The sequence below is a fragment of the Ambystoma mexicanum genome, chromosome 13, assembly GCF_040938575.1.
Source record: "Ambystoma mexicanum isolate Mex_15411 chromosome 13, UKY_AmexF1_1, whole genome shotgun sequence".
In the NCBI taxonomy this organism is placed as follows: Eukaryota; Metazoa; Chordata; class Amphibia; order Caudata; family Ambystomatidae; genus Ambystoma; species Ambystoma mexicanum.
Window position 1 is genome coordinate 90374762 of NC_090938.1, and position 26393 is coordinate 90401154.

General features: G+C 48.5%; 1 protein-coding gene across 2 annotated transcripts in view; it reads right to left on the reverse strand.

Moving 5' to 3' along the window:
* Nucleotides 1-26393, reverse strand: part of LOC138520921 (cytochrome P450 2A13-like) — an 83111-nt gene that overhangs the window by 50972 nt on the left and 5746 nt on the right. Inside the window, exon 3 of one of the 2 annotated variants that reach the window (XM_069633348.1) lies at nucleotides 25141-25224. The exons of the other annotated variant lie outside the window; for it this stretch is intronic. Within the exon in view, the coding sequence (XP_069489449.1) occupies nucleotides 25141-25224 (84 nt within the window). The remainder of the gene's footprint in view (nucleotides 1-25140; nucleotides 25225-26393) is intronic. 2 annotated transcript variants of the gene reach the window in all.

Below are 26393 nucleotides of genomic sequence, written 5' to 3' on the forward strand. Positions count from 1 at the left end.
CACTAGCTATAACTTTCTCCCTGATCACTACTTTCATGGTTTCCCAGATAGTTGTCATTCCTGCGCCATCGGCGCACACATTGGCAACCATCATGGACTATTTGTTATTCATTTATCTTCAGAATACTCTTGGAACAACCCCTATTCACACTTTGGTCCTTAATTCCCATTTGCGTGACTTTGGTGCTTTCTTATTTAACTCAGTAAACTACATGTACCACAATGCACCTTGCTACAGCTATCAATTCCTGGCCATTCCCATTCGTCAGCATTGGAACCACAATCCCCAGAAGCCCTAGGGATCAGTGCTGCTTCCACCATCTCAGGACCAGAGAGGGAGGAGGCAGATTGTATTCAGGTGTGCTGCTCCAGGTGCTGCCAATTAGCCTGCCTCAGTACAGCGCAGGGCGGTATTTAAGCAGCTGCCTGCAGGAGCTCAGTCTCTTGCATCAAGAGTCTCCCAGACCCTTTTTGCCTTGTGCCACGATTTTGTATGCTGTTCCTGCTTTTGATCCAGTGCCCTTTCCGGGCTCCCTGCCTTGCAGCCTGCTTCACTCCGCTGCCTACAGCCCTTGTCCTCTGGGCTCCCAGCCTTGCAGCCTGCTTCACTCCGCTGCCTATAGCCCTTGTCCTCTGAGCTCCCTGCCTTGCAGTCTGCTTCCCTCCGCTGCCTACAGCCTTTGTCCTCTGGGCTCCCTGCCTTGCAGCCTGCTTCACTCCGCTGCATACAGCCCTTGTCCTCTGGGCTCCCTGCCTTGCAGTCTGCTTCCCTCCGCTGCCTACAGCCCTTGTCCTCTGGGCTCCCTGCCATGCAGCCTGCTTCACTCCACTGCCTACAGCCCTTGTCCTCTGGGCTCCCTGCCTTGCAGCCTGCTTCACTCCGCTGCCTACAGCCCTTGCTCCTCTGGGCTCTCTGTCTGCCGTCTACTACAGCTCTCTGTCCTGCTCCTCTGGGCTCTCTGCCTTGCAGCCTATTGCAGTCCACAACAGATTACCTGCACCTTGTGCCATCTGTTATTGCAGCCCCTCTGTTTCCTGGCTGCTGCTCCCTTGCTCTCTTCCTTGTTTTCAACCCTCTGTTCTTGATGCCTGTCCTTCTCTTCCTTGAGTCCTTTGTCCTTCCCTTAGGTTAACCATTTCAGTTGTACTGCTTTTCCTTCATTTCCTTATGCTAGTTTGCTCATCGACTTCCTTTTCCCTGGATATTTCTGTTCTTGTCTTCTCTTGTATCGTATGTAGATCCCTTTGTACAGAGCTTGACTGTTGGTTTCCGGAAGGCAACCTCTGCCCCTTCCCTTGTCGCGTTTCAGTGTTACAGACACCCACAGCTGTTGTTCCCAGCCATGAGCATACAGCGTGGGCCCCTGTAATAGCAATCTGTGCAGAAGGCTGGAGTTTCCTAAGGTCCGTGGAACACTCTTTCTCATTTCTGCATACACCCCAAGAGGGAATCCAGTTTGTTTGTACCTTTTTATTTCCTGCTACACTTGCGTACTCTTCGTTCTTGTTGAGCTTCCTGCTGTGTCTGTGCTTATCTGTCACCTTACTTCAGCACAGCCACCCAAACCTTACCTGGGTGCCCTGTGCCACTCTTGACAGAGTGCCATCCTTGACAGAATGCAAGAGCAAATATATTCTTGTTCCATAGGCAGGAAAGGCACACACAGACCAAAGATGCTTTCCTTTCGGTCGAACAAACCTCTACAAAAATCTAAAGTTTTCCTAAGGACAGCAAACAAAAACCTTAGTTCAAAAGACAGACTCACCCTAGTAAACACAGGTTTGCAAGCACAGTACTACACTCACTGGCTCTCTTACCCTTCTATGTGTAACTACTATGACATTTGCAACTATGATCCGCAGTCCCTATCTGTAGAAGAACTACAGCAAGATAATGACTTCTTGCAGATTTTGTTAGCCCAAACAGTGGGAAACACTCCTGCGCTTTCTGGCATTTCTTCTGACACAGCATTCGACATTCAGCCTGTACACAAACCTTGTATTCCTTTATCCCAGGCTGCCCGGTCTCCGGACCAATGTCGGAACTCTGCTTCAGCCAAAGATGTTGCACTCATTGTGGCAAACTCTCAACCAGAGTACGTTATTGCCAAAGTGATATGCTCAAGATTGGCTTGGCAAGCTACACAACCTCCCCAGACTGCTGATAACACTCATTTAACAGAGCAAGACATTCAGTATCCTGTGGTTAGTGCTGCTGGTCCTGAGTACAAAAGACCAATACTGACCATCGGTTGTCTTAATGCTTCCCCAGTAACTACTAACCACGATAACACTAAGGTCAGTCTTCATATCGCTACACCTGGCTTTTCTGCTACACCAGATTCTGAATTTGTAGAACTGGCAAAAGGAACATACCAGTTACAAGAGCAGCTCTTGTGACTTAAGACACACCGAAGACCTCTATGATGAATTTGTCTATTAGCATTGTAAGAATTTAGCAAAGGGACACAATTTACCAGACCATCTGACACTATGTCCAACACCTGACATTCTGTCTTTAGAGATCGACATGATAAGGCCTGGAATGGCAACGCAGAAAAAGATAGACTTATACAAAGCAGATGGAAGACCTGAATTTGGCACATGCATCCCTTCTAAAGTTTGACACAGCTCATTCACTTACTAGCCACAGTAACTCAGGCTGCTGTTCAGATAGTGAAGAATTAACTCCTTCGGTGGGCCGAATCACTCACACTGCCATTATACCACAAATCAAGTGTATCAAGTGTAATCATCTGACTGGAGATCCTGCTGAGTTAAAGGATTGTTCCGTTCTTACCCTTGACGACGGTCCTTTACTCACACTTACAGCCTCTACTGAAATGACCAAATCAGAGATGTACTCTGCTTCTAGGGGTTTTTGTGCACCAGACCATGAGTTAGATCCTGAACTATACCCAGTACCTTTCTGGAATCCGGTTTTCCCAACAGTCAGTACCCCAGACCCACCCAACAACCTGAGCAGACCAGACTTTGAAGGCCAGCCATCAGAAAGCCTACCCTTTCCTGATCCTACACTAGCCATGCTACCTGTTACAGAATCTGCTAGCCCAATCTCTACTGCTTCTCCTGCTAGCACTCCTGAACCTGCTACTGATGCAGCATCTCACATCACTCTTTCTGCAGTAGAAGCACCCCCTTCCTCTCAGCCTGCAAGGACAGTACCTGTTGCTAAGCCAGTTAACAGCTCTTCTATTAAGGCTACAGCTCCGGTTGTTCCTGCTGGTGCCTCTGCAGCACTTAAACTACCAGACTCTACTCTATCAGTCTCAGGTGCATCCCTGCCTGCTGGTTCTCCTAGGGCACCTACACTCCCAGTTGCTACAGCACCGGAACTACCTACTGCCATTCATGATCTCCCTGCTGCTGTGGCTTCTGAACTCCCTGCAACTCATGGTGAACCCGCCGCTGTGACTCCTGAAGTCTCGGCGGCAGATCTTGACTTTGCCATTGCTGCTTCTGACGCCTTGGAAAACCTTCCTAGAGCAACCAATTCAGCTGTATCTCTGGTTCCACCTCTCAGTACTGTACTGCTGACAGCCCTATGGAAAACCACTACTTTCAAAGCAATATATGCCATGAAGCCTGCAGCAGATCTTCACAGTTCCTCAGTTCATGAACGCACTGTTGGGTTTTGTGCCCTTAAGACTTTGTCTTTTCTGACTTCTAAATCAAAGGTTCGGAACATTGGTAATGTCTCCTCCCTTCAAGATTCTCACCTTGCAGCCTTTTGGTGCTTCATGATGTGCCTTTTTGGTATAAGACTTTTTCATGGTGTGGCAGGTCTTGGTCTTGCTCTTCTTGTTGGTCAGTCTTCAGGGAGCCTGGAGAGGGGCCCGGAGAGGGGCATACTGTCATGCCTGCACCATGGGCGCACACATTGGCAACCATCATGGACTACTTGTTATTCATTTATCTTCAGAATACTCTTGGAACAACCCCTATTCACACTTTGGTCCTTAATTCCCATTTGCGTGACTTTGGTGCTTTCTTATTTAACTCAATTAACTACATGTACCACAATGCACCTTGCTATAGCTATCAATTCCTGGCCCTTCCCATTCGTCAGCATTGGAACCACAATCCCAAAAGCCCTAGGGATCAGTACTGCTTCCACCATCTCAGGACCAGAGAGGGAGGAGGCAGATTGTATTCAGGTGTGCTGCTCCAGGTGCTGCCAATTAGCCTGCCTCAGTACAGGGCAGGGCGGTATTTAAGCATCTGCCTGCAGGAGCTCAGTCTCATGCATCAAGAGTCTCCCAACCCCTTTTTCCCTTAAGCCACTATTTTGTATGCTGTTCCTGCTTTATCCTGCTTTTGATCCAGTGCCATTTCCGGGCTCCCTGCCTGGCAGCCTGCTTCACTCCGCTGCCTACAGCCCTTGTCCTCTGGGCTCGCAGCCTTGCAGCCTGCTTCACTCTGCTGCCTATAACCCTTGTCCTCTGGGCTCCCTGCCTTGCAGTCTGCTTCCCTCCACTGCTTACAGCCTTTGTCCTCTGGGCTCCCTGCCTTGCAGCCTGCTTCCCTCCGCTGCCTATAGCCCTTGTCCTCTGGGCTCCCTACCTTGCAGTCTGCTTCCCTCCGCTGCCTACAGCCCTTGTCCTCTGGACTCCCTGCCTTGCAGTCTGCTTCCCTCCGCTGCCTACAGCCCTTGTCCTCTGGGCACCCTACCTTGCAGTCTGCTTCCCTCGGCTTCCTACAGCCCTTGCTCCTCTGGGCTCTCTGTCTGCCGTCTATTACAGCTCTGTGTCCTGCTCCTCTAGGCTCTCTGCCTTGCAGCGTACTACAGTCCTCTGCAGTCCACAACAGATTGTTGTGATTGAACGTACATATATAAATATACACACACCAGGCTCAAGATTCTTCTTTAACTTATAAGTGTATTTATTCTTATGGAGAGTTCCCTAGACACCAACAGCGAGGGAGAGAACAGCATTGAGAACTGAGAAGGTGAAGGTTCTAATAACCTTCTACATCATAACACAGATTACCTGCACCTTGTGCCATCTGTTATTGCAGCCCCTCTGTTTCCTGGCTGCTGCTCCCTTGCTTTCTTCCTTGTTTTCAACCCTCTGTTCTTGATCCCTGTCCTTCTCTTCCTTGAGTCCTCTGTCCTTCCCTTAGGTTAACCATTTCAGTTGTACTGCTTTTCCTTCATTTCCTTCTGCTAGTTTGCTCATCGACTTCCTTTTCCCTGGATATTTCTGTTCTTGTCTTCTCTTGTATCGTGTGTAGATCCATTTGTACAGAGCTTGACTGTTGGTTTCCGGCAGGCAACCTCTGCCCCTTCCCTTGTCGCGTTTCAGTGTTACAGACACCCACAGCTGTTGTTCCCAGCCATGAGCATACAGCGTGGGCCCCTGTAATAGCAATCTGTACAGAAGGCTGGAGTTTCCTAAGGTCCGTGGAACACTCTTTCCCATTTCTGCATACACCCCAAGAGGGAATCCAGTTTGTTTGTACCTTTTTATTTCCTGCTACACTTGCGTACTCTTCGTTCTTGTTGAGCTTCCTGCTGTGTCTGTGCTTATCTGTCACCTTACTTCAGCACAGCCACCCAAACCTTACCTGGGTGCCCTGTGCCACTCTTGACAGAGTGCCATCCTTGACAACAGTGCCCCAATTATCCACACTCGCAATGTTTTCCTCCCAAAAGTTAACCAGGGTGTCCCGTAGCTTTTCTCTGGACAGATCATCCCATAGGGCGTCCGTAGGCATGCTCCATGTTGGGATAGGGGACCTAGGGCCTGCGTTGTCCCATACTATCATTAAAGGAGAGTGATCAGAGATTGTGTGGCCCATATATTTGGCAGCAGTAAATTCAGCCAGGTCTTCAATCTCACAAAAATAGTCTATCCTAGTGTGTAATTTATGGGGGGAGTAGTGGAAGGTGTACCCCCTAGTGTCCGGGTGTATTTCGCTCCACACATCCACTAAACTCAAATCAGATATCGCCATATTTAAAGCAGTAGTAGTAGGGGAAGGGCCACCCCAGGAAGTAAAGGTTCTGTCAAGAGTTACATCTCTTACGCAGTTAAAATCACCACCTCATATGAAGAGTACATCTAATTTCGATGCCATGCATTTGCACGATATGCGTATGTGGTTCGGTATCATGTGATTTTGGAAGTAGACATTCAAAATACATGTTTCTATGTGGTGAAGGTAACCTCGCAAAATTAAGTACCTCCCTTCCCTGTCTTTTTCCATTTCTAACAATTGGAATGGCAGCGCCTCGTCTATCCACATAAACACCCCTCTTACAAACTTAGAATACGTGGCTGTGTGTCCCATTTCACCCCAGTGAGATATGACTGTGCCTTGGTGGGTCTCCTGAAGTAAAGCTATATCTATTTTCTTTTGGTGTAAGTATGATTCCAGCCTGTTCCTGTGCATGTAGTAACCCTTATCCCCCACATTCCATGTCATAACTTTAATTTGAGTCATGACCAAGTCATAGTCAGCACCGCCACCCTAGTTCCCACGCAGCTCCCCCAATAGAATTGACATGCTAGCCCTACCAGTAGCATGGAGCGTGTGCCCCCAAGCCCTTTTCCAACGCGCTCACTGCATTCATGGTAAACAAACATGTTCATCTCCCCCCACTGTCCAGCAGTGACATAATTCAAGCTGTGTTACACAACCTACACAGAAACAGAACAACAACAAACTCAAAAATTGAACATTGATATGAAATATGATATATTTTATTTATATCTTGCCCATACACAAGTGTTTCAGGGCATGACGAGGTAAGGGAGGGGTACAAGGGAGGAAAAAACAACAATCTTACTAGGCCCAGTGACATTGAGAACGTGCAAGTGTAGGGGAGATGGAAGTGGGAAAACAGGTAGTGTGGCCAGTTGGTGCAGACAAACTGTGTCTAATAAGTGCAGGAAGGGGACTGTAGATACAGACCCAAGATACAGACCCAAGTGCAAGCGTTGCCAGGAGGCAGTTAGGGTATGCGGCTCGGTGGGCAGGCATCTGGGCCTGAAATCAGATGGTAGCCAGGTGCCCAGTGCCAAAACAGACAGAGATCAGCAGGGGAGAGGAAGAGAGAAGGCAGAAGTAAAGAGGAAGGTCTTGAGGTGCTTCCGGAACCAAAGATGGTTCTCCTCAAGTTTCAGAGAGGCAGGGATGCTGTTCCAGAGGCAGGCCCCTGCCAAAGAAAGAGATCAACCCCCAAATTGATGCTTGGAGAAGCGACTGACCCTGAGGGAGTTGGAGGTGGAGGAGTAAAGCGCTTGAGTAGGAAGGTATTTCCGAAGAGAGAGTTGAAGGTATTGCAGACCCAGGCCCCGGAAGGCCTTGCGGACAGTGCAAATGGTCTTGAACTTAATCCTTGTAGCCACTGGCAACCAATGAAGACATTTCAGGGCTGGAGAGATACGATCCCAAGGCTTGAGGCCAAGGACAAGTATCGCAGTCCTGTTCTGGATGAGTTACAGAGGGCGGAGAGTAGTAGCAGGCAGATTTCGAAAGAGGCTGTTGAAGTACTCCAGCCTGGAGGGAACCAGAGCTCTAGAGTCAGTGAGCTTATCGGGGAAGGAGAGGAAGGGAAGAATACCTCTGAGCAGGTGCAGTTGGTAGTTTGACTTCTTAGAGATGTCAGAGATGTGTGGAGAAAAGGAAAGCGTGGAGTTGAAGAGGACCACAAGGTTCTTAGCCACACAGGTGGGAGCAGGGAGAGGGCTAAGGGAGGCCGGCCAGAAAGTGACAGGAAAGGAAGGTTCAGGAGTGCTGATGAGGAGGATCTCTGTCTTACTGGCATTAAGGCACAAGAATACCCTGTTCAGGCACACCTGTACTTCTTGGGCCTACCAAGGCCTTGTGTTCAAGGCAAGTGGGCCAGCAACAGGCTGGCACCCAGTATTAACCTGGACGAGGCTGACTAAGCCCACCAGTGGCTAACAATCATCGCCCCCACCGGAACAAAGGCTGTATTGAAGCGGCATCAAGTTCCCTCAAGTAGTGACATCTAGAGGTTTCCAAGGCCAGCGCATCACAATATGCAATCTGACTACCTGTAAAGTCAAGGCAATGCCTTTACCTCCCACCCCAGTTAGCTATTTCACGTGGGGTCCATTCTCCGTTGTTTGAAGGGCATATAAGTGTGTTGGATTTTGCCGTAGAGTGGTGATGTTTCACTCCCATAAGGATCTGGAGGGCAGCACCCCCATCCCTTCAAGCGTCTGTACCTTTCTTATCAAGCAGGTTATTATGCTCAATCCACATATTTATTGGGGCAGGGCTATCAAGAAATTGTGATTTGCCTTTGTGCAACACCTTCAACCTAGCTGGATACATAAGCATGTATTTAAGCCCCAGTTGCCTGAGCCTCGCCTTGGTGGGTATGAACATGTTTCTCGTCTTTTGTACTGCTGGTGTATAATCCAAGTACATAGCGATCTTGGAGTTGTCTCTTTTCATTTAGCCCCCTCCCCAGGAAAATTGCAGGATTATTTTGCTGTCCCCGAAGTTTAGTATTTTGGCTATGATGGGTCTGGGGTAAAACCCTAGTGGGGGTTTCTTATGAAGTGATCGGTGGGCTCCTTCCAAAAACAAAGCCCTGTGATAACTTCCCAGGGCCTATTTAATGAAGGATTACATTTCCAAAGTAGCTAATTGGGTCTGGGCCCTCCACACCCTCTGGAAACACCCAGTACACAAATGTTATTCCTGCGGGATCTGCCCTCCGCGTCTTCTGCTTTCAGTTCCGGCATGGCATTTTCACTCTTGACACAAGGTCTCCTGTGGTTGTGATGGTTTCCTTCAGCTGTGATCCCGCTTTGGCAACTCTTCCTGCCATTGTATGTACATCCTGCCGCAACAGTTGAACATCAATCTTGACCTCATCGATTTTGGTTTCCTGGGCGGTCCGCAAGGTGGCTATAGCAGCTAGGACCTGATTTTCCTGTGGGTCAGTTGGTTGCAGGCTGGGTTCCCCCAGTTCTGCTGCCATTGTTGAGGCTGGGTCACAGTTTTTATGCTGATTGGCGAAAAAGTCTATTATTGTAGCCTTGCCTTTGTTTTTGGTAGGTGACAGGGTGGAGGATGTAAAGCTGGGTGAGGAGCAACGTCTGAGGTGCAGTCGTCCAAGTCAAGGTGGGGGAGACCAGTCAGAGGGGCACCAAAGCAGATCAACAGCAGATCCTATACCAGTCCACCGAGGACTTATTTAGGAAGGATGCTCCTTCACAGGTCCGGTGTACACCAGTAGCCTGGTGGGAACTAAGGGCTCACCTCGTTTCCCTGCAACTTCTGCCAGTACACAATGGATTCCTGCTGCTTACACATCATCTTACATATCATACCCCCAGGTTGGGTCCGACATCCCTCCTGCTACGGATAGGCCAAAGGGTTGCGCACAGCGTCCTTATCGCAGCGCTCACCCATTAGCACCACACATCCATCAATAGGGGGAAGCATGCAGTGGTCAGTCACCTAGTTCGTTGTTGTTGCAGTATGTGTCACCCTAAGTATCCCTTGGAGGGCAACACTTAAGGCAGCAATCTGATCTGTCAGGGAGGGGCCGTCACACTTGCAGCTCAGATGACAGAGGGCAGGCAACAGCAGGTCCCTGTTTCAGGAACCGCATTGCAGCGGATCATCTGGGGGATGTGGATGTGTTTCCAAAGTTGCCGGGTGAGTCAGGTGTTCATCTTGGGCCAGCCAGGGCCATGCAGGCACAAGTAAAAAGAATGTTTAGTACAAGGGGCGCTGTTATGTCCAGTGTTCTCAGGTGTAGTTAAGCGCTCCCCCATTTCTCAGCATACCTGCTGCAGTTGTGCAGAGCAGGGTCCAACTGCACAGGAAAAGGCTGTCTCCCACGGAGGGTCCCCGAACATCCTCGTGTACTTCTCACCTCCTCTACGGGTACTGCGTATGTCTCGGAGGCTCGCCCGCACTCCAGGTGCCTCAGCCCAGGGTCAGGTTAACAATATGTAGGTGAATTTTCCAATTTTCAGTGCGGGCATCTCTCAAGCATGTGTCGGGGGAAGTCTGACGTCCCTCCAACCAAGCTTGGGTACTCGCTGCTGCCAGGTCCGTTGGTGAAACTTTCATGAAGCTTGCTCCTCCGGGACACAGCCGCCCTTGCAAATGCTGGGCTCCCATGCTAGAATATGCCTCTGGGAACCTCAGAAATTATGTTTGTTGTCACAATCAGGATCTATAAATAGGATCACAGTGGGAGCTCTGAGCAGTCACGTCTTCACTGCATGAGCTCAGACCACGGACCCGTTCTGTCAATCCTCTAGAACTCACCTCAGAGCTTCAAGCCAATTTTATTGTACTTCAAATATTTTACTTCATATTTTATTTTACACACAACCTTAGTGGCAGTATACCTGGGTGTGCATTGAAGATTTCTGTATCTTTAGCAATTGTTAATCCGCAGTGACTGCGACCTTGAGGACTATCCCACCGCTGGCACTCAGAAATAAATTGCAGTAGAAGTAAAAGCACAGACTGCATTTGTAGTACACAGGGAGCCGCTACATTGCCCTCATAATCAGGGATTTCTTCTCAAATATATCAGCACTTTTTGAGGCAAGTGGAAAAGGCTTCAATTATTTTTTTGAAGGAAGGGGAGGAGAAAACGAAACATCATAAACAGTCCCCCTCCCCAAGCAAGATTATATATAGGTAGTTCTCCTTATTACCAGTGGCATCAAAACAACACCATTAGCCCTCATTTTCAAATGTGCTCCAGAAAGTGGTTCATAAAATGCTTAAGCGCACTAGCCAATCTTGACTCCTTCAACAGTTCTCCCTGGCTCATAATTTGCTGATACACTAAGCAGCATGTCCTGGGCTTATGGTAAATGCTGCCTAGGTCTTTTTCCTCTTGGGCAGGGACCCCAGAACACACTACAGTAACATCCTGCTTGGAATGAACCTGCACCTGTTGTGTGTGGATGCCACATCATTACTGTGGGAACAGACCCTACTCACTGGAAGGGCATGCACTTGCCTAGGGCAGTGATGCCATTTCCAAGTGTCATGTGAATGATCAGCACCCTCCTCTTTACTTGTTTTTGTGGTTGAAGAGGTTGGACATTGTCATACACCTCCCTGTGCCATCATGGCAGGTTGTTCAGAAGGGCCTTTATACCAAGTGAAAGACTGGCTGAGATGTTACCTCTCCTTAAGGACACCTGACACAGGGTGCAATCAAAATGTTCAGCTTCTTCTGCTGCAACCCCCTCAGGCTCCTTGAAATAATACCAGGTCCTAGATTATGGTGCTAAAGAGGTTATTCTTGCTGCCCTCCTTGAATATCAGGAAAGATTCCTGGGTCTGGCAGTCGACTTCAGTGCCTCACTCTCCTGATTCCTCACTACTGGCTTGATTCCATCTGCTCTTCCACCCTCTCAGGTGCATGTTCTTGCTGCCTTTCCTTCTTTAGTGCTTCTCCCATTCCTACACCTCTCCGACATACTCCTCTTTATTTTCCCCAACCACTGCTGCATGCTTCTCCTCCTGTTTCTCCTCCACCTCTCCTGCATACTCCTCTTCATGTTCCTCCTCAACCACTGTTACATACTCCTCAATTTCTTCCTCAACCACTGCTGCTTGCTCCTCCTCCTTTCCCTCCTGAACTACTGCTGCATTCTCCTCCTGTTTCTCCCCACCTCTTCTTCATGATCCTGTCACCACTTTCCTCCTCCATGACACCTGCCTACTCTTTTTCCTCCCATACCTTCTCCTCCACCTGACCATCCTCATCATCATCGCATCATTCCCAGCACCATCACTTCCTGCACATCAACAACACCAGTGCAAACAGCAGTCCCATCAGCATCTCCAAACATCGGCGACACTGCTGAGAAGGGTGCAGATTGTCAGGGCACCTCAGCACAACAACTCTGCCATATAACTGTGCCGCTTCCTCTGCGTATTCAAGGTATGATGACAACAGTTCCACGCCCACACCTGCATCATGGTCCCTGTACTCAATAACAGAGAGCACACAATCTTCATCTTCGGACCATGACATTTTCTCCAATTAAAACCATAAGCAAACAGTTTCCCTGAACAAAAAGGGGGCCACTAGAAAAATCAAATCAAATTGGTTTTCCAAAATAAACTGTTGCCCCAAACCAAACTGGCACAGCAAAACAAAATGGCTTCCCAAACCAGAAAGAAATAAGGATTGCCAACCAGACACACACACAGACAAGGTACACACAAACACACTGACACACACTCCTGCTCCATGGCAATGCAATAATTGCTAGATATTTATTTATTAGGAATATACTTTTAGCCAGCGGCTTTGCATATGCAACATAAAATTACAAACATGCACATCAACAAAGCTAAAATTCCATATAAAGAGACCAGTGAACTCGATTGACAAGTTGCATACTGATTATCATACAATTTAGGTTTCTCATTGACTCTTAATGGCGCCTACCTACACATTTAAAATCAAGGTCACAACACTAATACATATGTCAAACGTTGTATATTATTCTAAAACTTTAAAAATCGTCTGTATCTTCAGATAACATTTCACCATATGGTACATAAAATAACCGTCATCACCTTTCATAAAAGTTAGCCATATATCAAAACTTTCACCAAAATCGACTGCATTATCATAAGATTTTAAAAACATTGTATGCATCTTGATTAGGCTTTCACAGTTAACAAGCAGGTGTTCCAAAGTCTCCATCACATTACACCCACATAAGCGACCGCATTTGTCAGTGCCTGATCTCGCTTGCCTTCCACCTATTACTTCCAAGGTGTCACAAACGTTGAATTTCTAAATATGTATGCATTGGGATAAGCTGTAATATACTGAGGATTAGTTGGCCGTGACAGCCAATATTGAAAATAAGGCCCACTTACTTTCTTAGTCAATTATTGGACTATTTGGGACTCATGGCTGTACTCTAGCATTTTCTTTTTAAGCCAGAATTTCAACTTATTTTGTGATGCATCATTTAGAGTTCTATCAAACCCATAAGTCCATTTGCTATGTTGTTTAATGATTTTCCCCATTATTCCAATAGTAGCAGACCTATCCAATTTTAGATCTGCTTGAATATAGGTCACAATAACTGTATCGTTGTCTAGCAACACCACGTTTTCTAGGCACATAACCATTTTCCTTTTAAATTCTAAAACAATGCCTCTCAGTTCAAATTTAAGATAGATGTACTCAATTGTTAAATTCCTAGGCATTCTGAAGAGATTCCTGAGCAGCACCCCCCCCCCCACAAATCTTTTGAGTACATCTAGGTAGTTATGGGCCCAAACCTCACAACCATATAGCATAAGCGGCAGAATTTTAGCAGAATAGAACATCAGAATAGCATGAATAGATATACCAACATTTTTCCCAATAAATGAGTTTATGGCATTTACTGACTTCCTGCATTTTTCTTTCGTTACATGCCAATCATGATCCCACTCCATCTTATCGCCCATCGTAACATCCAGATATGAGTACACCGTTACTTGTTCCAATGTTGTATTTTCAATTTGCCATACAAATTGTTTTGTTACCTTCTTTACACCGAGCACCATAGTTTTGCTTTTTTGAATGTTTACTTTTAAACCATTCAGGTTGACGTATTCCGATAGAGCATTTAGCGGGTTTTGAAGGCCACTAGCTGTAGGATGAACGGAAAGCACATCATCTGCATAAGCTAGCCAGCTCATCTTAGCCGTTCCCACCTTTACTGGGCTGATTACCAAGTTCATAAAGTGCTCATGCATATCAGCCAAGTACAGGTTGAACAGGGCTGCTGCCACAATGCAACCCGGCTTGACCCCGCGATACGTATCTATGGGAACAGAACGTTTTCCCCTGCCATCCAAACGGATGCGGATCGTAGTATCCACGTACAACAACATCAGTATTTTCAACATACCCCTCGGAATATCCCAAGCCCTTAATTTTCTCCCCAACCTATTTCTGAGTATAGTATCGAATGCCGCACTGAAGTGTATGAAGGCACAATAAACATTGCGTTCACGTTGCCTCCAGGAGTCCTTGATAGCCGTTGTCAGAACAAACAGATTATGCATTGATTTTGCCCTTGGTCGAAAACCTATCTGGTTTGCAGGTAGGATATTCTTATCTTTAATCCATATATTCAACTCTGCCAACAAAACCTTGGCAAATATTTCCGATGATACATCTAACATAGCCAATGTACGGTGGTTGGCCGGATTGTTCCATATGTCTTATTTGTATACAGCTCATATGCCATGTTTCGAGTATCCTTCCTTTGCCTTCTATTTCTTTAAATAATACATGAAGTGCATGTGCCATCATTTTGGAGAATGTTTCAGTAGAGCGTTACACACTCCGTCAGGCCCAGCAGCCCTCGACTTATTACATTGTTATATCATTATCACAATGTCTAAAACACTGTGGTCACAACTCCAGGTTGCATGTGGTAGGGGCAATGGATGTTCACATTCAACTCGAGATCCTAATGTGGACTTAATATGGTCAGTCCACTGACTCTCAGAGATGCAATTTATCATTTGTTCCTGTTTCTTCGCACCCCGAAAGGTTTCCCATATGGCCGTGTTCTTCTTTTTACTTGCCTGATTTGCGATTGTTTTCCACCTTTCAAGTTCATGATCTTTTTTATAATTACGCAGCCATATTCGATACACATCTTTACATGTCTAAGCTTATTACTATTGCAATTGACTCACGAAGCAGTTTTTTTGCACCGCATATAGCCTTGTCACAATATTGTCCGGAGCATAAAGTCTATATGGCATAGGACCTTATTGAGCTGGTGTTCGTTCCTATTTTCCTCATCATTATAGAAAATAGCTCAATTATGTTGGACTCATTGGTGTTATCACTACATTGCACAAAGCCACTGTGAACAGTCGCAACAACTAAATGATTGGAATGAGAGATGTTTTTATCATTCCATTTGATACGATTTTGTGCTTCATTTAGAATAATCTGGCCATTTCCGTCAAAGGTCGCTGCTGGTTGTTTTGTTAAAATAGGAGCCAAGAGAATACATAATGGAAAATGGTCGCTCTCATGTCGATGAACTATGGTCATATCAACAGTGAATTTCAGGCCACAATTCATAGTCAATAGTAGACATTGCCCGTCGATCTGTTCGAGTGGAAGCCAACTTTGCATCCACAGGACAGTTACCAATGAGTGTTGTCAGACCAAACTCTTCAACAATTTCCGCCCATGGCTCACCTTGTCTATTAGATATATTGGTATAGACTACTTCTGATGGAACCCTGTCTCCTTGCTTATGGGCCTGTGATGGTTCGCCTATTTTTGCATTGAAATCGCCAACCATCCATAATGGAGGATAACGATGGGAATATTTCAGCAAAACTGAGGCTACACTTTTCACATTGTCACCTGTTGCAATTGCCTTCAGGGGGTCGTAGACAATTATCCAGATTATGGCTTGATTCAGTTTAACTGCCTGAACATAGTTGGTGGATTCTTTAAGTGTAAGTGCAACCCATGATGACTTAACAGTCAACAATAGCCCGCCTCTTGGCCTCTGAACCGTACATCTTCCGTCAAACAGTACTTGATCCGTCAACCATGTTTCCTGCAGAGCCACCAACATAAATAAATCTATTTGAGCTATTAGCCCATCATCCCCAAAAATATTAGTATATCCTCAAGTATTCCATGAATAGGTGACACTATCATCATCGACAAATTGAATGAAAGTGTTATTTAAAAGCGACCAGCAACCATTGCCAGTAGCCTAAATTACCATTTGTATCGGATTCTGGAGCATCAAGATTTTCTTCCCTCCTATCCAGGCTACTCTTCGATGTCAAGTTAGTTTGAGGGCCACTTATTTGTCCACTTGTTTGCCCAACAACACTTGTACATTCTTTGTTTGTGTTAGGCTGTAGCGGCACTTTACTATTATCATTCGAGATAGGGATCCGGAGAATTAGATATGGAAATAGCTCTCGGCTTTATCTCGTCTTTATCACAGCAATAACTCAGCGTCAGATCACAGTATATAGTCTAAAATGGCACTCGATTGAAACCATATATTAGTCTTATAAGTAGATATCTGTTCAACTTGATCAACTATTTTGATGTCATTGGAAGTTATTACTCTCAAGGTTACTACAGAATGAAAGATACAAGTACTGCTGTTCTATTAAGCAGAGCCATATTACTATTGTGTGTAACAGGTTGGATCTGAAGTGCTCTAGTAAGACTTGAACGTTCAATACCAATCTCTGTTACTGGTGTCAGCACACTTGCTCTATTGCTTGCAAACCACGTGCCTGGTAACGAACTTCGTTTCAAACACTTATCATTATTAGAGACCCCACTCTGCGTATCAAACTCTCCACTTACATCAGTAAATTTCCTAGTCAGACCATCATCTATGTTGGTACTTAAACCATTTTTCTTTAACGAGAACTCATTTATAATCAGATTACCATTTACCAACCAATTGTGCAGCACCTAAATCAGGAGGGCCTACTTCATTTACATGACAACCTGAGTTTTCAGAGACAACTGGTTTTATGGCTTGGTCTAACGGTATAATTACAATGGGCCTCATTCCGAGTATGGAGGTAATCATGGCGCTATTAGCACCATGACTACCTCGAATACCGTTTATGAGTCTGCCCTGGTTCAATGGGGACTTACCGGTCTATTCTGAACTTTGCAGGACCGGTAAATCCCCATTGTAAAAGCCTTTCCCCATTCCCTTTTGAGCCCCCATAGGGCTCAATGGGAAGGCGCTAATGACGGTAACGCAAATTGCGGTACCGTTATTAGCTCTAAAGTCCCTTAACGGGTCCCGTCCTTAACGCCTGGTAAAACCAGGCGTTAAGGAAGGGACCCGCTAAAGGAACTCGGAATAGGGCGCAAAGGGATTACCGGCACCGGTGTCCTTACCGGTGCCCGGTATCCCTTTGCACCCAACTCGCAATGAGGCCCAATGTCTGATTCAGGTATGACACATGCGTTCTTTCTTAGTATGATGCAATTGTCATACATGAATGCCTGACTAATGGGATGTGTTTTACGCTGTTTTGGTTTGACCATTTGTTTCCTTTTTATTTGATATTTCCCAATATTATTAGTCTGCCTAGCGTTCGTTTTATTCATGGCATTCTCCTGCACCAGAGTCTTTATGTCTAAGCATTTGATCTCAGTAGACTCTGTTCTAGTGCTACGGTCACATACCTTCTTCCATTTACCTTTGAACATTCTATGCAAAAGTAGTGTCTGAAGGTCTAGTTTCTTCTCAATGGGTTCAGATTTCCTCAATAGATGTCTCAACAGGTTTCCAAAGGCTTCAAACATTTCTTCCGAGGACATACTATTACTACTCACAACTAGGGGATTCGGAGTATTCTTTTCACTCGGGTCATCTATCGCTCTATATCGTTCCCTAGCACCTTTACCCACGATTTCTTCTTGGGAGTCTATAACAAAATCTTTCGGGGTAAGTTTACTATTCTTGTGAACATCATTTAATGAACCGGGAGGATAGCTCAGCAGCAACGCCGCCAAACTTTGGGTGAGTTCGCTTTAATAGAGTGTGATGATAATACCTCCTCTGCCTAAAGCACTATCATTCGCTGCCACTATAATAACCATGTTTCACTGTGGTCAATCGCAAACAACTAACAGGGTAATTCATGGAAATTCGCACAAAAGTGGCGCAGGCGGCTGGCGCACAGTGTTCCCGTGCGATAGACTGCGCCAGCCGCGTGCGATAAAATCCATTTCAGCACAGAACATATTCATGGATTTTAGCCTCCAAAACCAGCCGTGGCGCAGAGTGGCGCAGCGACCCTGCAGCAGCGCCAGTTACGCCCCCAAGAACGCCCTTGCGCAAGGAAAAGGCATCAAAATCCCCAATCCAGCGCAAAGGTCTGCGACAACCCAAAACCAGTTTACCGGACTGCCAAACAGCAAACGCCAAGCGGGGAACGTGTATTACGGGTTTCGCGGTAACTTCCACACGCAAAAGGGCCTGTGCGAGCGGGTACGTGTATAACTGAGGTTTGCGTGAAGTTTCACACGCGATTGGCCTGGGTACGTGTATTTCAGGGGTGCGCGGGAAGTTTTACACGCGATTGGGCTGGGTACGTGTATTTCAGGGGTGCGCGGGAAGTTTTACATGTGATCGGGCCTGGGGGAGCGGTGTACGTGTATTCCAGGGGTGCGCGGGAAGTTCTACACGCGATTGGCCTGGGTACGTGTATTTCAGGGGTGCGCGTGTGTTTTCACACGCGACTGGCCTGGGTACGTGTATTTCAGGGGTGCGCGGGTGTTTTCACACGCGATTGGCATGAGTATGTGTATTTCAGGGGTGCGCGGGAAGTCTTACATGCGATCGGGCCTGGGGGTGCGGTGTACGTGTATTCCAGGGGTGCGCGGGAAGTTTTACACGCGATCGGGCCTGGGGGAGCGGTGTACGTGTATTCCAGGGGTGCGCAGGAAGTTCTACACGCGATTGGCCTGGGTACGTGTATTTCAGGGGTGCGCGTGTGTTTTCACACGCGACTGGCCTGGGTACATGTATTTCAGAGGTGCGCGGGTGTTTTCACACGCGATTGACCTGGGTACGTGTATTTCAGGGGTGCGCGGGAAGTCTTACACGCGATCGGGCCTGGGGGAGCGGTGTACGAGTATTGCAGGGGTGCGCAGGAAGTTTTACACGCGATTGGGCTGGGTACGTGCATTTCAGGGGTGTGCGAGAAGTTTTACACGCGATCGGGCCTGGGGGAGCGGTGTACGTGTATTCCAGGGGTGCGCAGGAAGTTCTACATGTGATTGGCCTGGGTACGTGTATTTCAGGGGTGCGCAGGTGTTTTCACACGCGACTGGCCTGGGTACGTGTATTTCAGGGCTGCGCGGGTGTTTTCACACACAATTTCAGCGGGGTACGTGTATTTCGGGGGTGCCGGGGAGTCCTACACGTGATTTGGCAGTGTGGGTCCTCCCAGGTATTCCCTGTACACCCTCCACGGCCCCTGCAGGCAGCCCACACCACAGGGGACTACCCTGCATCCCTGGTCATGTCTAGCAGGCAGCCCACCCAACATGGGCATGCCCCCCAGCAAAGGCACATGTCTCCTTGCACTACTGATCACCAACTCATGTCCCCTTGCACCCCCACCCCCCAGCATTGCGGGGCACCTGCCAGCAGGCCCCCACTCATGTCCCACTCATGTCCCCCTGCACCCCCACCCCCCAGCATTGCAGGGCACCTGCCAGCAGGCCCCCACTCATGTCTCACTCATGTCCCCCTGCACCCCCACCCCCCAGCATTGTGGGGCACCTGCCAGCAGGCCCCCACTCATGTCCCACTCATGTCCCCCTGCACCCCCACCTCCCAGCATTGTGGGGCACCTGCCAGCAGGCCCTGACACATGTCCCCCAGCCAACACGTCATCACAATCTACATCCCTGGCCCTTACGGGCAGCCTCCACATGCCAAACACCCACCCAAGTATTGCATTCACCCACTTAGAATTGTCAATTACATGATACAACCCCAATGGCAAGTATGTAAATGAACACATGTCCCTCACATACACACAATGGGTGTAAGTGAATGTCAAAACCCATATCATGATATGCATGAAACCAATGAGATGATACTACACATTGAAGTTTGATGAAAAAAATGTATTAAAAGCAACATAAATGGAATTAAAAATAAACAAACGACAATGGGAATTAAAAACCAAAAGCAGCATGTCCGTAAAATAATGAAAAACCACAAATCATAATCCAAAGGAAAGGTGTCCAAAGTCACAGTTCAAAAAAGTAAATCCAAGGGAAAAACAAAACCGAAAACCAGTGCTCCATGTGTAAATCCAAAAAAAAAACTAAAATCCAACAGTCAACTATATACAGATAAACAATCCAGGGTCCATGATCCCAACTGAAGAAATGAAACCTATCTAATAATACTACCCAATAAAGAAACAATATACAAAAATGTGGTCCATTGTCCAAAAGGTCCAAAATAAATAAAAAAGCAAAGGAAACCTAACACTAACTACATAACTATTTACAAGGGCAGCGGGCTAGTCCGACGGCTCACTGGTTGTTGTCATGGGCCAGGGCATCATCAAACTCCTGTTCAATGGCCTGGAGGCGGGCATGTTCCCTGGCCCCGAGGTCTCGCAGGGATAATGCAGTGTCCAGCTCCAACTTCCTGCGAATACCCTCGAGGCACTCAGCCCGCCTCAGCGCCCTCCGCACTGAGTTCTCTGCCCTGACCATTGTGAGCCGTTCCTCCTCTGCCCGCTGTCGCTCCGCACCTATCTGCTGGCCCAAACACTCCCACACGGAAGACACTCCCATTCCAGGGTTCTCCTGCCCTCCGGCCGATGCCTGCCCCCCTGATGTTGATGGCCCGGAGCAATGATGCCTCCCACGTCGAGCCTGCCGCTGCCTCCGACGCAACTGCCTGTGCCAGCACGATGGCATCCAGGCTGATGGAATCCACCGACGCCGTTGTGCACGTGCCCTGCCCGATGATGCCGTCACATCCTCCATCTGCTGGGGTCCAGTTGCTGGTGTGTCCACCCCTGCTGGACCTCCGACTCCCGACTGTGGCAGGGATGGCATCCCCACCGAGTTGGCTGCCTTGGTCGGGGCAGGTCCACAGGTGGCCCTGGTGGCATCTGAGCCGGAAGACGGCATGGAGAACAACTGGCGCATAGCCTCCACAGAGGAGGAGAGGGTCGCCAGAGTGCCCGACACATGTACGAAACCCCCGACCATGGCCGCTCCCAACTGGGCCACGTTGGCTCGGTGCTCTTCGTGATGACGTGCGTGCTCCCCCCGGGAAGCATGCACCTCATCACGAATGACACCCGTGCGCAACGCGACACCAATCAGGACCTTCTCCATACGGCCAGCGGTCCCCTCGTCCGCAGGTGGAGGGGAGTCAGATGACATGGACATCCCCCGTACCTGCGGACGGGCCTGGGATGGGGCATCCCTGCTGGTGCATGGTGGTGCAGTCACAGTGTCAGGGACAGTGACATGCACAGGCACCTCCACAGCGACCTGTGCTGCCTCCTGCCCCTGCCCCTGGACTGCACCACTTGCACCAGCAGGGATGCCCCCACCAGGCCCCATGTGCGGCTCAGTAGCGGCCGCCTCCTCCTCTGTGGAAACCACCAACCTGGATGGCTCCACCCCGTCTTCCGCCGTTGCAAGCTCACCCACCCCTTCCGCTGCAGCCGTGGGGGCATCCCTGCTGCTTTGCTCCACAGCGCCATCTCCACCCTCTTCTTCACTTTGCGCTGTCTAGAGCGAGACATAGAACACAAGCATCAGGGTACTGTACAATGGTCCCCTAGACAGGAAGCAATAGCAGATGAGTGGCACTGTCAAAGATCACTTCCATCCTGTCCCTCCACAACACATGGGTCAGTGCAGGCAAAACACATGCAGTAACAGGCATGGCGCATGCAATGGACATTAGCAAACATGTCGAAGGGACTCTTGAAACATACAATGTTGTTTTTGAACTCACATGCATCATGGGTCATGCCTATCACATGCACACACTTCACCGTACTTTCATCCATCTGGACTCGTACACCCCAGACACAGTGGATGCAAGGATAACTAGGCTGCATCAGTGAGTCTGAACATTGTCACAGGCATGTGTCATGCATCCATGGCATTCACAAGTCACAGACACGCAGGTCAGACACACAGACATGGACACCATACATGTACATGGCATCAGCACCCATCCCTCACCCCCACCCATATCCAGGAACAGAGACTGGCATGCTCTCATGTGTCCATTCCGCATAGGCTCCCCATGTTGCATTTAAACACATACACCAACCGTGTGCTTCACACATTACTGGTCTCACATGCATGACCATGATGTCCCTGCGCACACACATGTGTACATGGCCTATGTCACACATACAGGCACGTATCAGACAACCAGCACACTGCAACATGCCCTGTCTCACACAGCAATGCTTGGCCACTTACCGCTCGACTCCAGACGGGTCTGCCTCTCAAGGATCTGGGCATGGAGCGCTGGGCGTACGCGTTCCAGGACCCGCAGCTGAATGGTACTCATGCTGCCCCGGCCCCCTTCCACGAGACGCCGAGCCTTTATGAGGGTCCTGGACCTCAAGTCCTCCCAGCGCTTCTTGACTTGATTGATGTTGCGGGTTGCCACCCCCTCCGCGTTGATGGCAACCACAAAGTCGTCCCAGATCCTGTCTCGTCCTTCCTTGTCGGCGCTCAATGATCCGAAGAGGGCATCATAATGCCCCAGGACAAGCTCCACCAGGACACCAACTTCCTTCTGACTGAAGCTGGTGGCCCTCTACCCCTCTGGCTGGGGGTCGCCAGTGGTCTCGGATGGTGTTTGCCCCGACATGGCGACCCCCGAGGCAAGCTTGGGTGGGCAACTGGGTCCTGGGGCTGGGCTGTGGAGCGATGGTATCCCAGTCGGGAGTCTTCTGTTCCAGCAGGGGTGGACACAGTAACTGGACCCCTGCAGATGGCTGATGTGCAGGCACCAAATGGCAGGGCACGGTGGCAGCAGGCAGGCAGCAGCAGATGGCTCGTGTGAGGCTGCTCGGGGCTCTGGGGGGCAGTAATTCGGCCTTTTGTGCTTACGCGTGGCCAGCTTGATACGGAGTGATTTGGCATGTGAAAATTCTGCACGTCAGTGTGTAATTCGAGGAAAGGCCCTTACCGCGTAAGCGCGTCAGCACGCATACGCGATTCCATTGGACCAAAGGCCCTTAGTGAATCTGTCTGTGACGTATCGCGCACGGGCGTTGCCCTGGCAGGGCTTGAAGATCCCATGTGGATTTCCATTGTCTGTACGTGCTTTTCGTGGGGTGCGGTGCGTGTGTTTTGCAGGCGTTGGGGTTCACACGCTATTACTTCACAGTGGGTGGGTGTTGGCTACGCGTTCTTCTACACGCAAGGCAGACGGTGAGTGGTACCCTGCTCCCCTAGGCCCGATTGCATGTAAAACCACCCGCGAGCCCCTGAAATACACGTACCCCGCTCCCCCAGGCCCGATCGCGTGTGAAAACACATGCGCACCCCTGAAATACACATAGCCCACTCCCCCAGGCCCGATCACGTGTGAAAACACCTGCGCACCCCTGAAATACACGTACCCTGCTCCCCCAGGCCCGATCGCATGTAATACCACCTGCGCACCCCTGAAATATACGTACCATGCTCCCCCAGGCCCGATCGCGTGTTGAACTTCCTGTGAGCCCCTGAAATACACGTACCCCACACCCCCAGGCCCAATCGTGTGTAAAACTTCCCACGCACCCACGAAATACACGCACACGCTATTATTCACACAGCGGGTGTCCGTGTTTGTCGCGTACCCCTTTGCACGTCATTTGTCCTAGAGGGCCACAGTATGGGACTTTCATCAGAGCTGTGTATACGTGCTTTTTGTTAGCGCACATTTTGGCGCACATTTATTTCATGCGCAGGGACGCTACCGCCTGCTTTCGTGTGGCGGGCGTGTATGGGCCTGTGCGCGTCTTTGCCCATGCACTGGTTTGCCCTATTCGATTCCATGAATACGTGTGGTAGGCGAGCGTGTGGGCGTCCCGCGCACTTGCCTCCTGTACTTTCCCCGTGACGCCCATATTTTCACGAGTTGTTCCCCATTCCGCGTGTCACGCCCCGTGTTCCGCCTACTTTTGTTATGTGCGCCGCGCTATGTGCGATTTCGCTGTGGCCGTTGCGCACGCCGTTAGATGACCTGTGCGCCGGCATGCAGCGCGCACTTTTTCAGCGCACATCTAATATTTTTCTCGCGCACGGACTTCCATGAATCGATGTGCGCTGGTTTCCCTGCGATTTTCGCACTTGCACTGCGATTTTCGCTCTTTCACTGAGAATCGCACGTTTTCGCACGCTTGCTCCGAAATTTTCGGCCCACATTCATTCCATGAATCGGCCTGTAAATGTATCAAGTGGGTCACTAAAATAAACAGTGAGCTCTAAAACATGCAGATTAATTTTTCCTATATCATATAACAATAGGGCGGGACATATTCTCGTCTGTATTCGAGTGATAGAGTAATCAAGATCGTGTCAAAGCACAACCGCTCTCGGGCAACGCCCCCTTTGCTTCCTGCATGCTTGTTAAATTGACATTAAAATGGCACTTTCGCTCAGCTGTAGGATCCACTTGACCTTAACCCCACAGCTCACAACTATATCTCCCACCCATTGCTGTGGCTAAGCGCTCAACGCTAGGGTAATTGCGCCTGTTTGGCGAGGCTAAACAAAGGCAGAAGCACGAGCCTAACAGACACTCTGGGAAGCCAGCCAGCTAACTGCTTTCATATTACTTCCTCCAACACATACCACCATGTATGTAGTGCTGCACTCCACATATTCCTCATTACGACCCAGGCGGTAAGTTACCGCCTGGGCCGTACCCTTTACACCATGGTGGATGGCGGATTTACCGCCCCATTCCAAGGTGAGTGGGGCGGTAAATCCCCATTTCCCATTTTACCCTTCCCCATTCCCATGTTTGCCCCATAGGGCATAATGGGAGTGGGGAAGGCGCTAATTATGCCACCGTAAATTACGCACCATGGTCCCTTAGCGCCATGGATTTTAACGCCTGCAAAAAGAAGGCGTTAAAATCACCATGTCGCTAAGGCACCTTGTAATCAGGCGTTAAGGGTCGGCGCCGTTTACGGCGCCGTTAACCCCTTAACGCCTGACTCGTAATGAGGCCCTCTCAACAAAAGGCACGTTTGCCACACCTTAGTTACTGACACTCAAAGGTGAAAAACCTTTCTCACAAACACAATCGTTGCAATAGGAAGCAGTCTGTCTACAGACTGTCAATAGAATTAAATTCCACTACGCCACACGAAAAAACAACAGGAGGTGAGTATCCTAAGAGAAAACTGTAATTGATTACACTCACCTATAGAGCTTGACAATAGTCTAATTCTTACTCTGGGAGTAAAATGAACAGGACTGCTCCAGCAATGTGAGCAGATATAGGCTAGGAACTGGGAACTATGAGTAATTTAATCCGTAAAATATGACGACGTCTCGACATCAAGCAGCGTTACAGCGTAACAGCGACTTACTGAAGCGACTTGCTTGGAGCACGCACGCTGGAGCACGCAACCTCACACTTTTGATGCTTTCCGGGCAAGGGGGCGTGGCTATACCTATAAGTGAATAAAATATATATATTACCGCTCTTTAATATACATTATCACTCTTAATGGAGTAGAAGAGCATATAATAAGCAGCAAGGTTGAATAGTCTTTTAAAGCCGTACCACGTTAAATGTTCCAAAGAGCCAAAATCCGTTTTGGATGCAAGGTGAGGGTCCGTGCAGCGTAACAGCGACTTACTGAAGCGACTTGCTTGGAGCGCGCATGCAGAAGTCCGCAACCTCGCTCTTTTGATGCTTTCTGGGCAAGAGGGCGTGGCTATACCAGCTTTTAGGACCTAAACATGTGCTGTGTAATGCCAAACAGGATGCCAAGCCTGTCCCGGAAGAATGTGCAATGCCAATTGCTAGATACTCTCACGCCAAAAACTCCTGCTTCTGCTGTGTGTGTTTAACAAACCCTAACTGTCCTGCCTGCATCCAAAATGAACCCACAAAGGAAACAGGACATTGGGCTCATTATAAGTTCAGTGGTATCTTGGCAGTAAATCCACCAAGATACCACCAAACTATATTACCGTTACCGCCACTTGGTCTGGCAGTTTTACCGCCAGACTACATGTGGCAGTAGGCGGTGTAAATCCCCATTTATTTTGAGTCCATAGGACTCAATGGGAGATTTTGGTGGAATTCCCACAGCGGAAATTCCACCTGAGGTAATTCTGCCAAAATGTGGTGGAAAGTCAGCAAATTCACCTCCAGCTTATAGCTGGAGGTAAACCCTCCAACTTTACACCTAACTTATATTTGGGCAGTGCGGTAATTCGGCAGTATATGGTGATACTGCTGCATTTTACCTGCACCACACCACTTGTAATTACCCCTGTTGCATCTTCCTCTGTAGCTGTCTCAACTCGCTTTCACCAAAATCCTCACACTTCAACAAGCAACACACATACACATCATAATCTGCCCTAAGATTTCTCATTGCACGGGAACCACATTATCTCATCCAATTCCTCATTGAAAATCCAATTTACACCTAAATCCAGTCTTTGAGCCTGCAGGAATTTGGGAGGGGTGGTGCAGAAGACTAACCCAGGCCAGTTTCTGAATGTCTAACTATACAAACTTGTGCTGGCCAAGCTTTAACCTTGGAAATCATTCCAACAAGCTAACAAACGCTACACAGCAGTCCCACGGCAAAGGTGCTTATTAGGA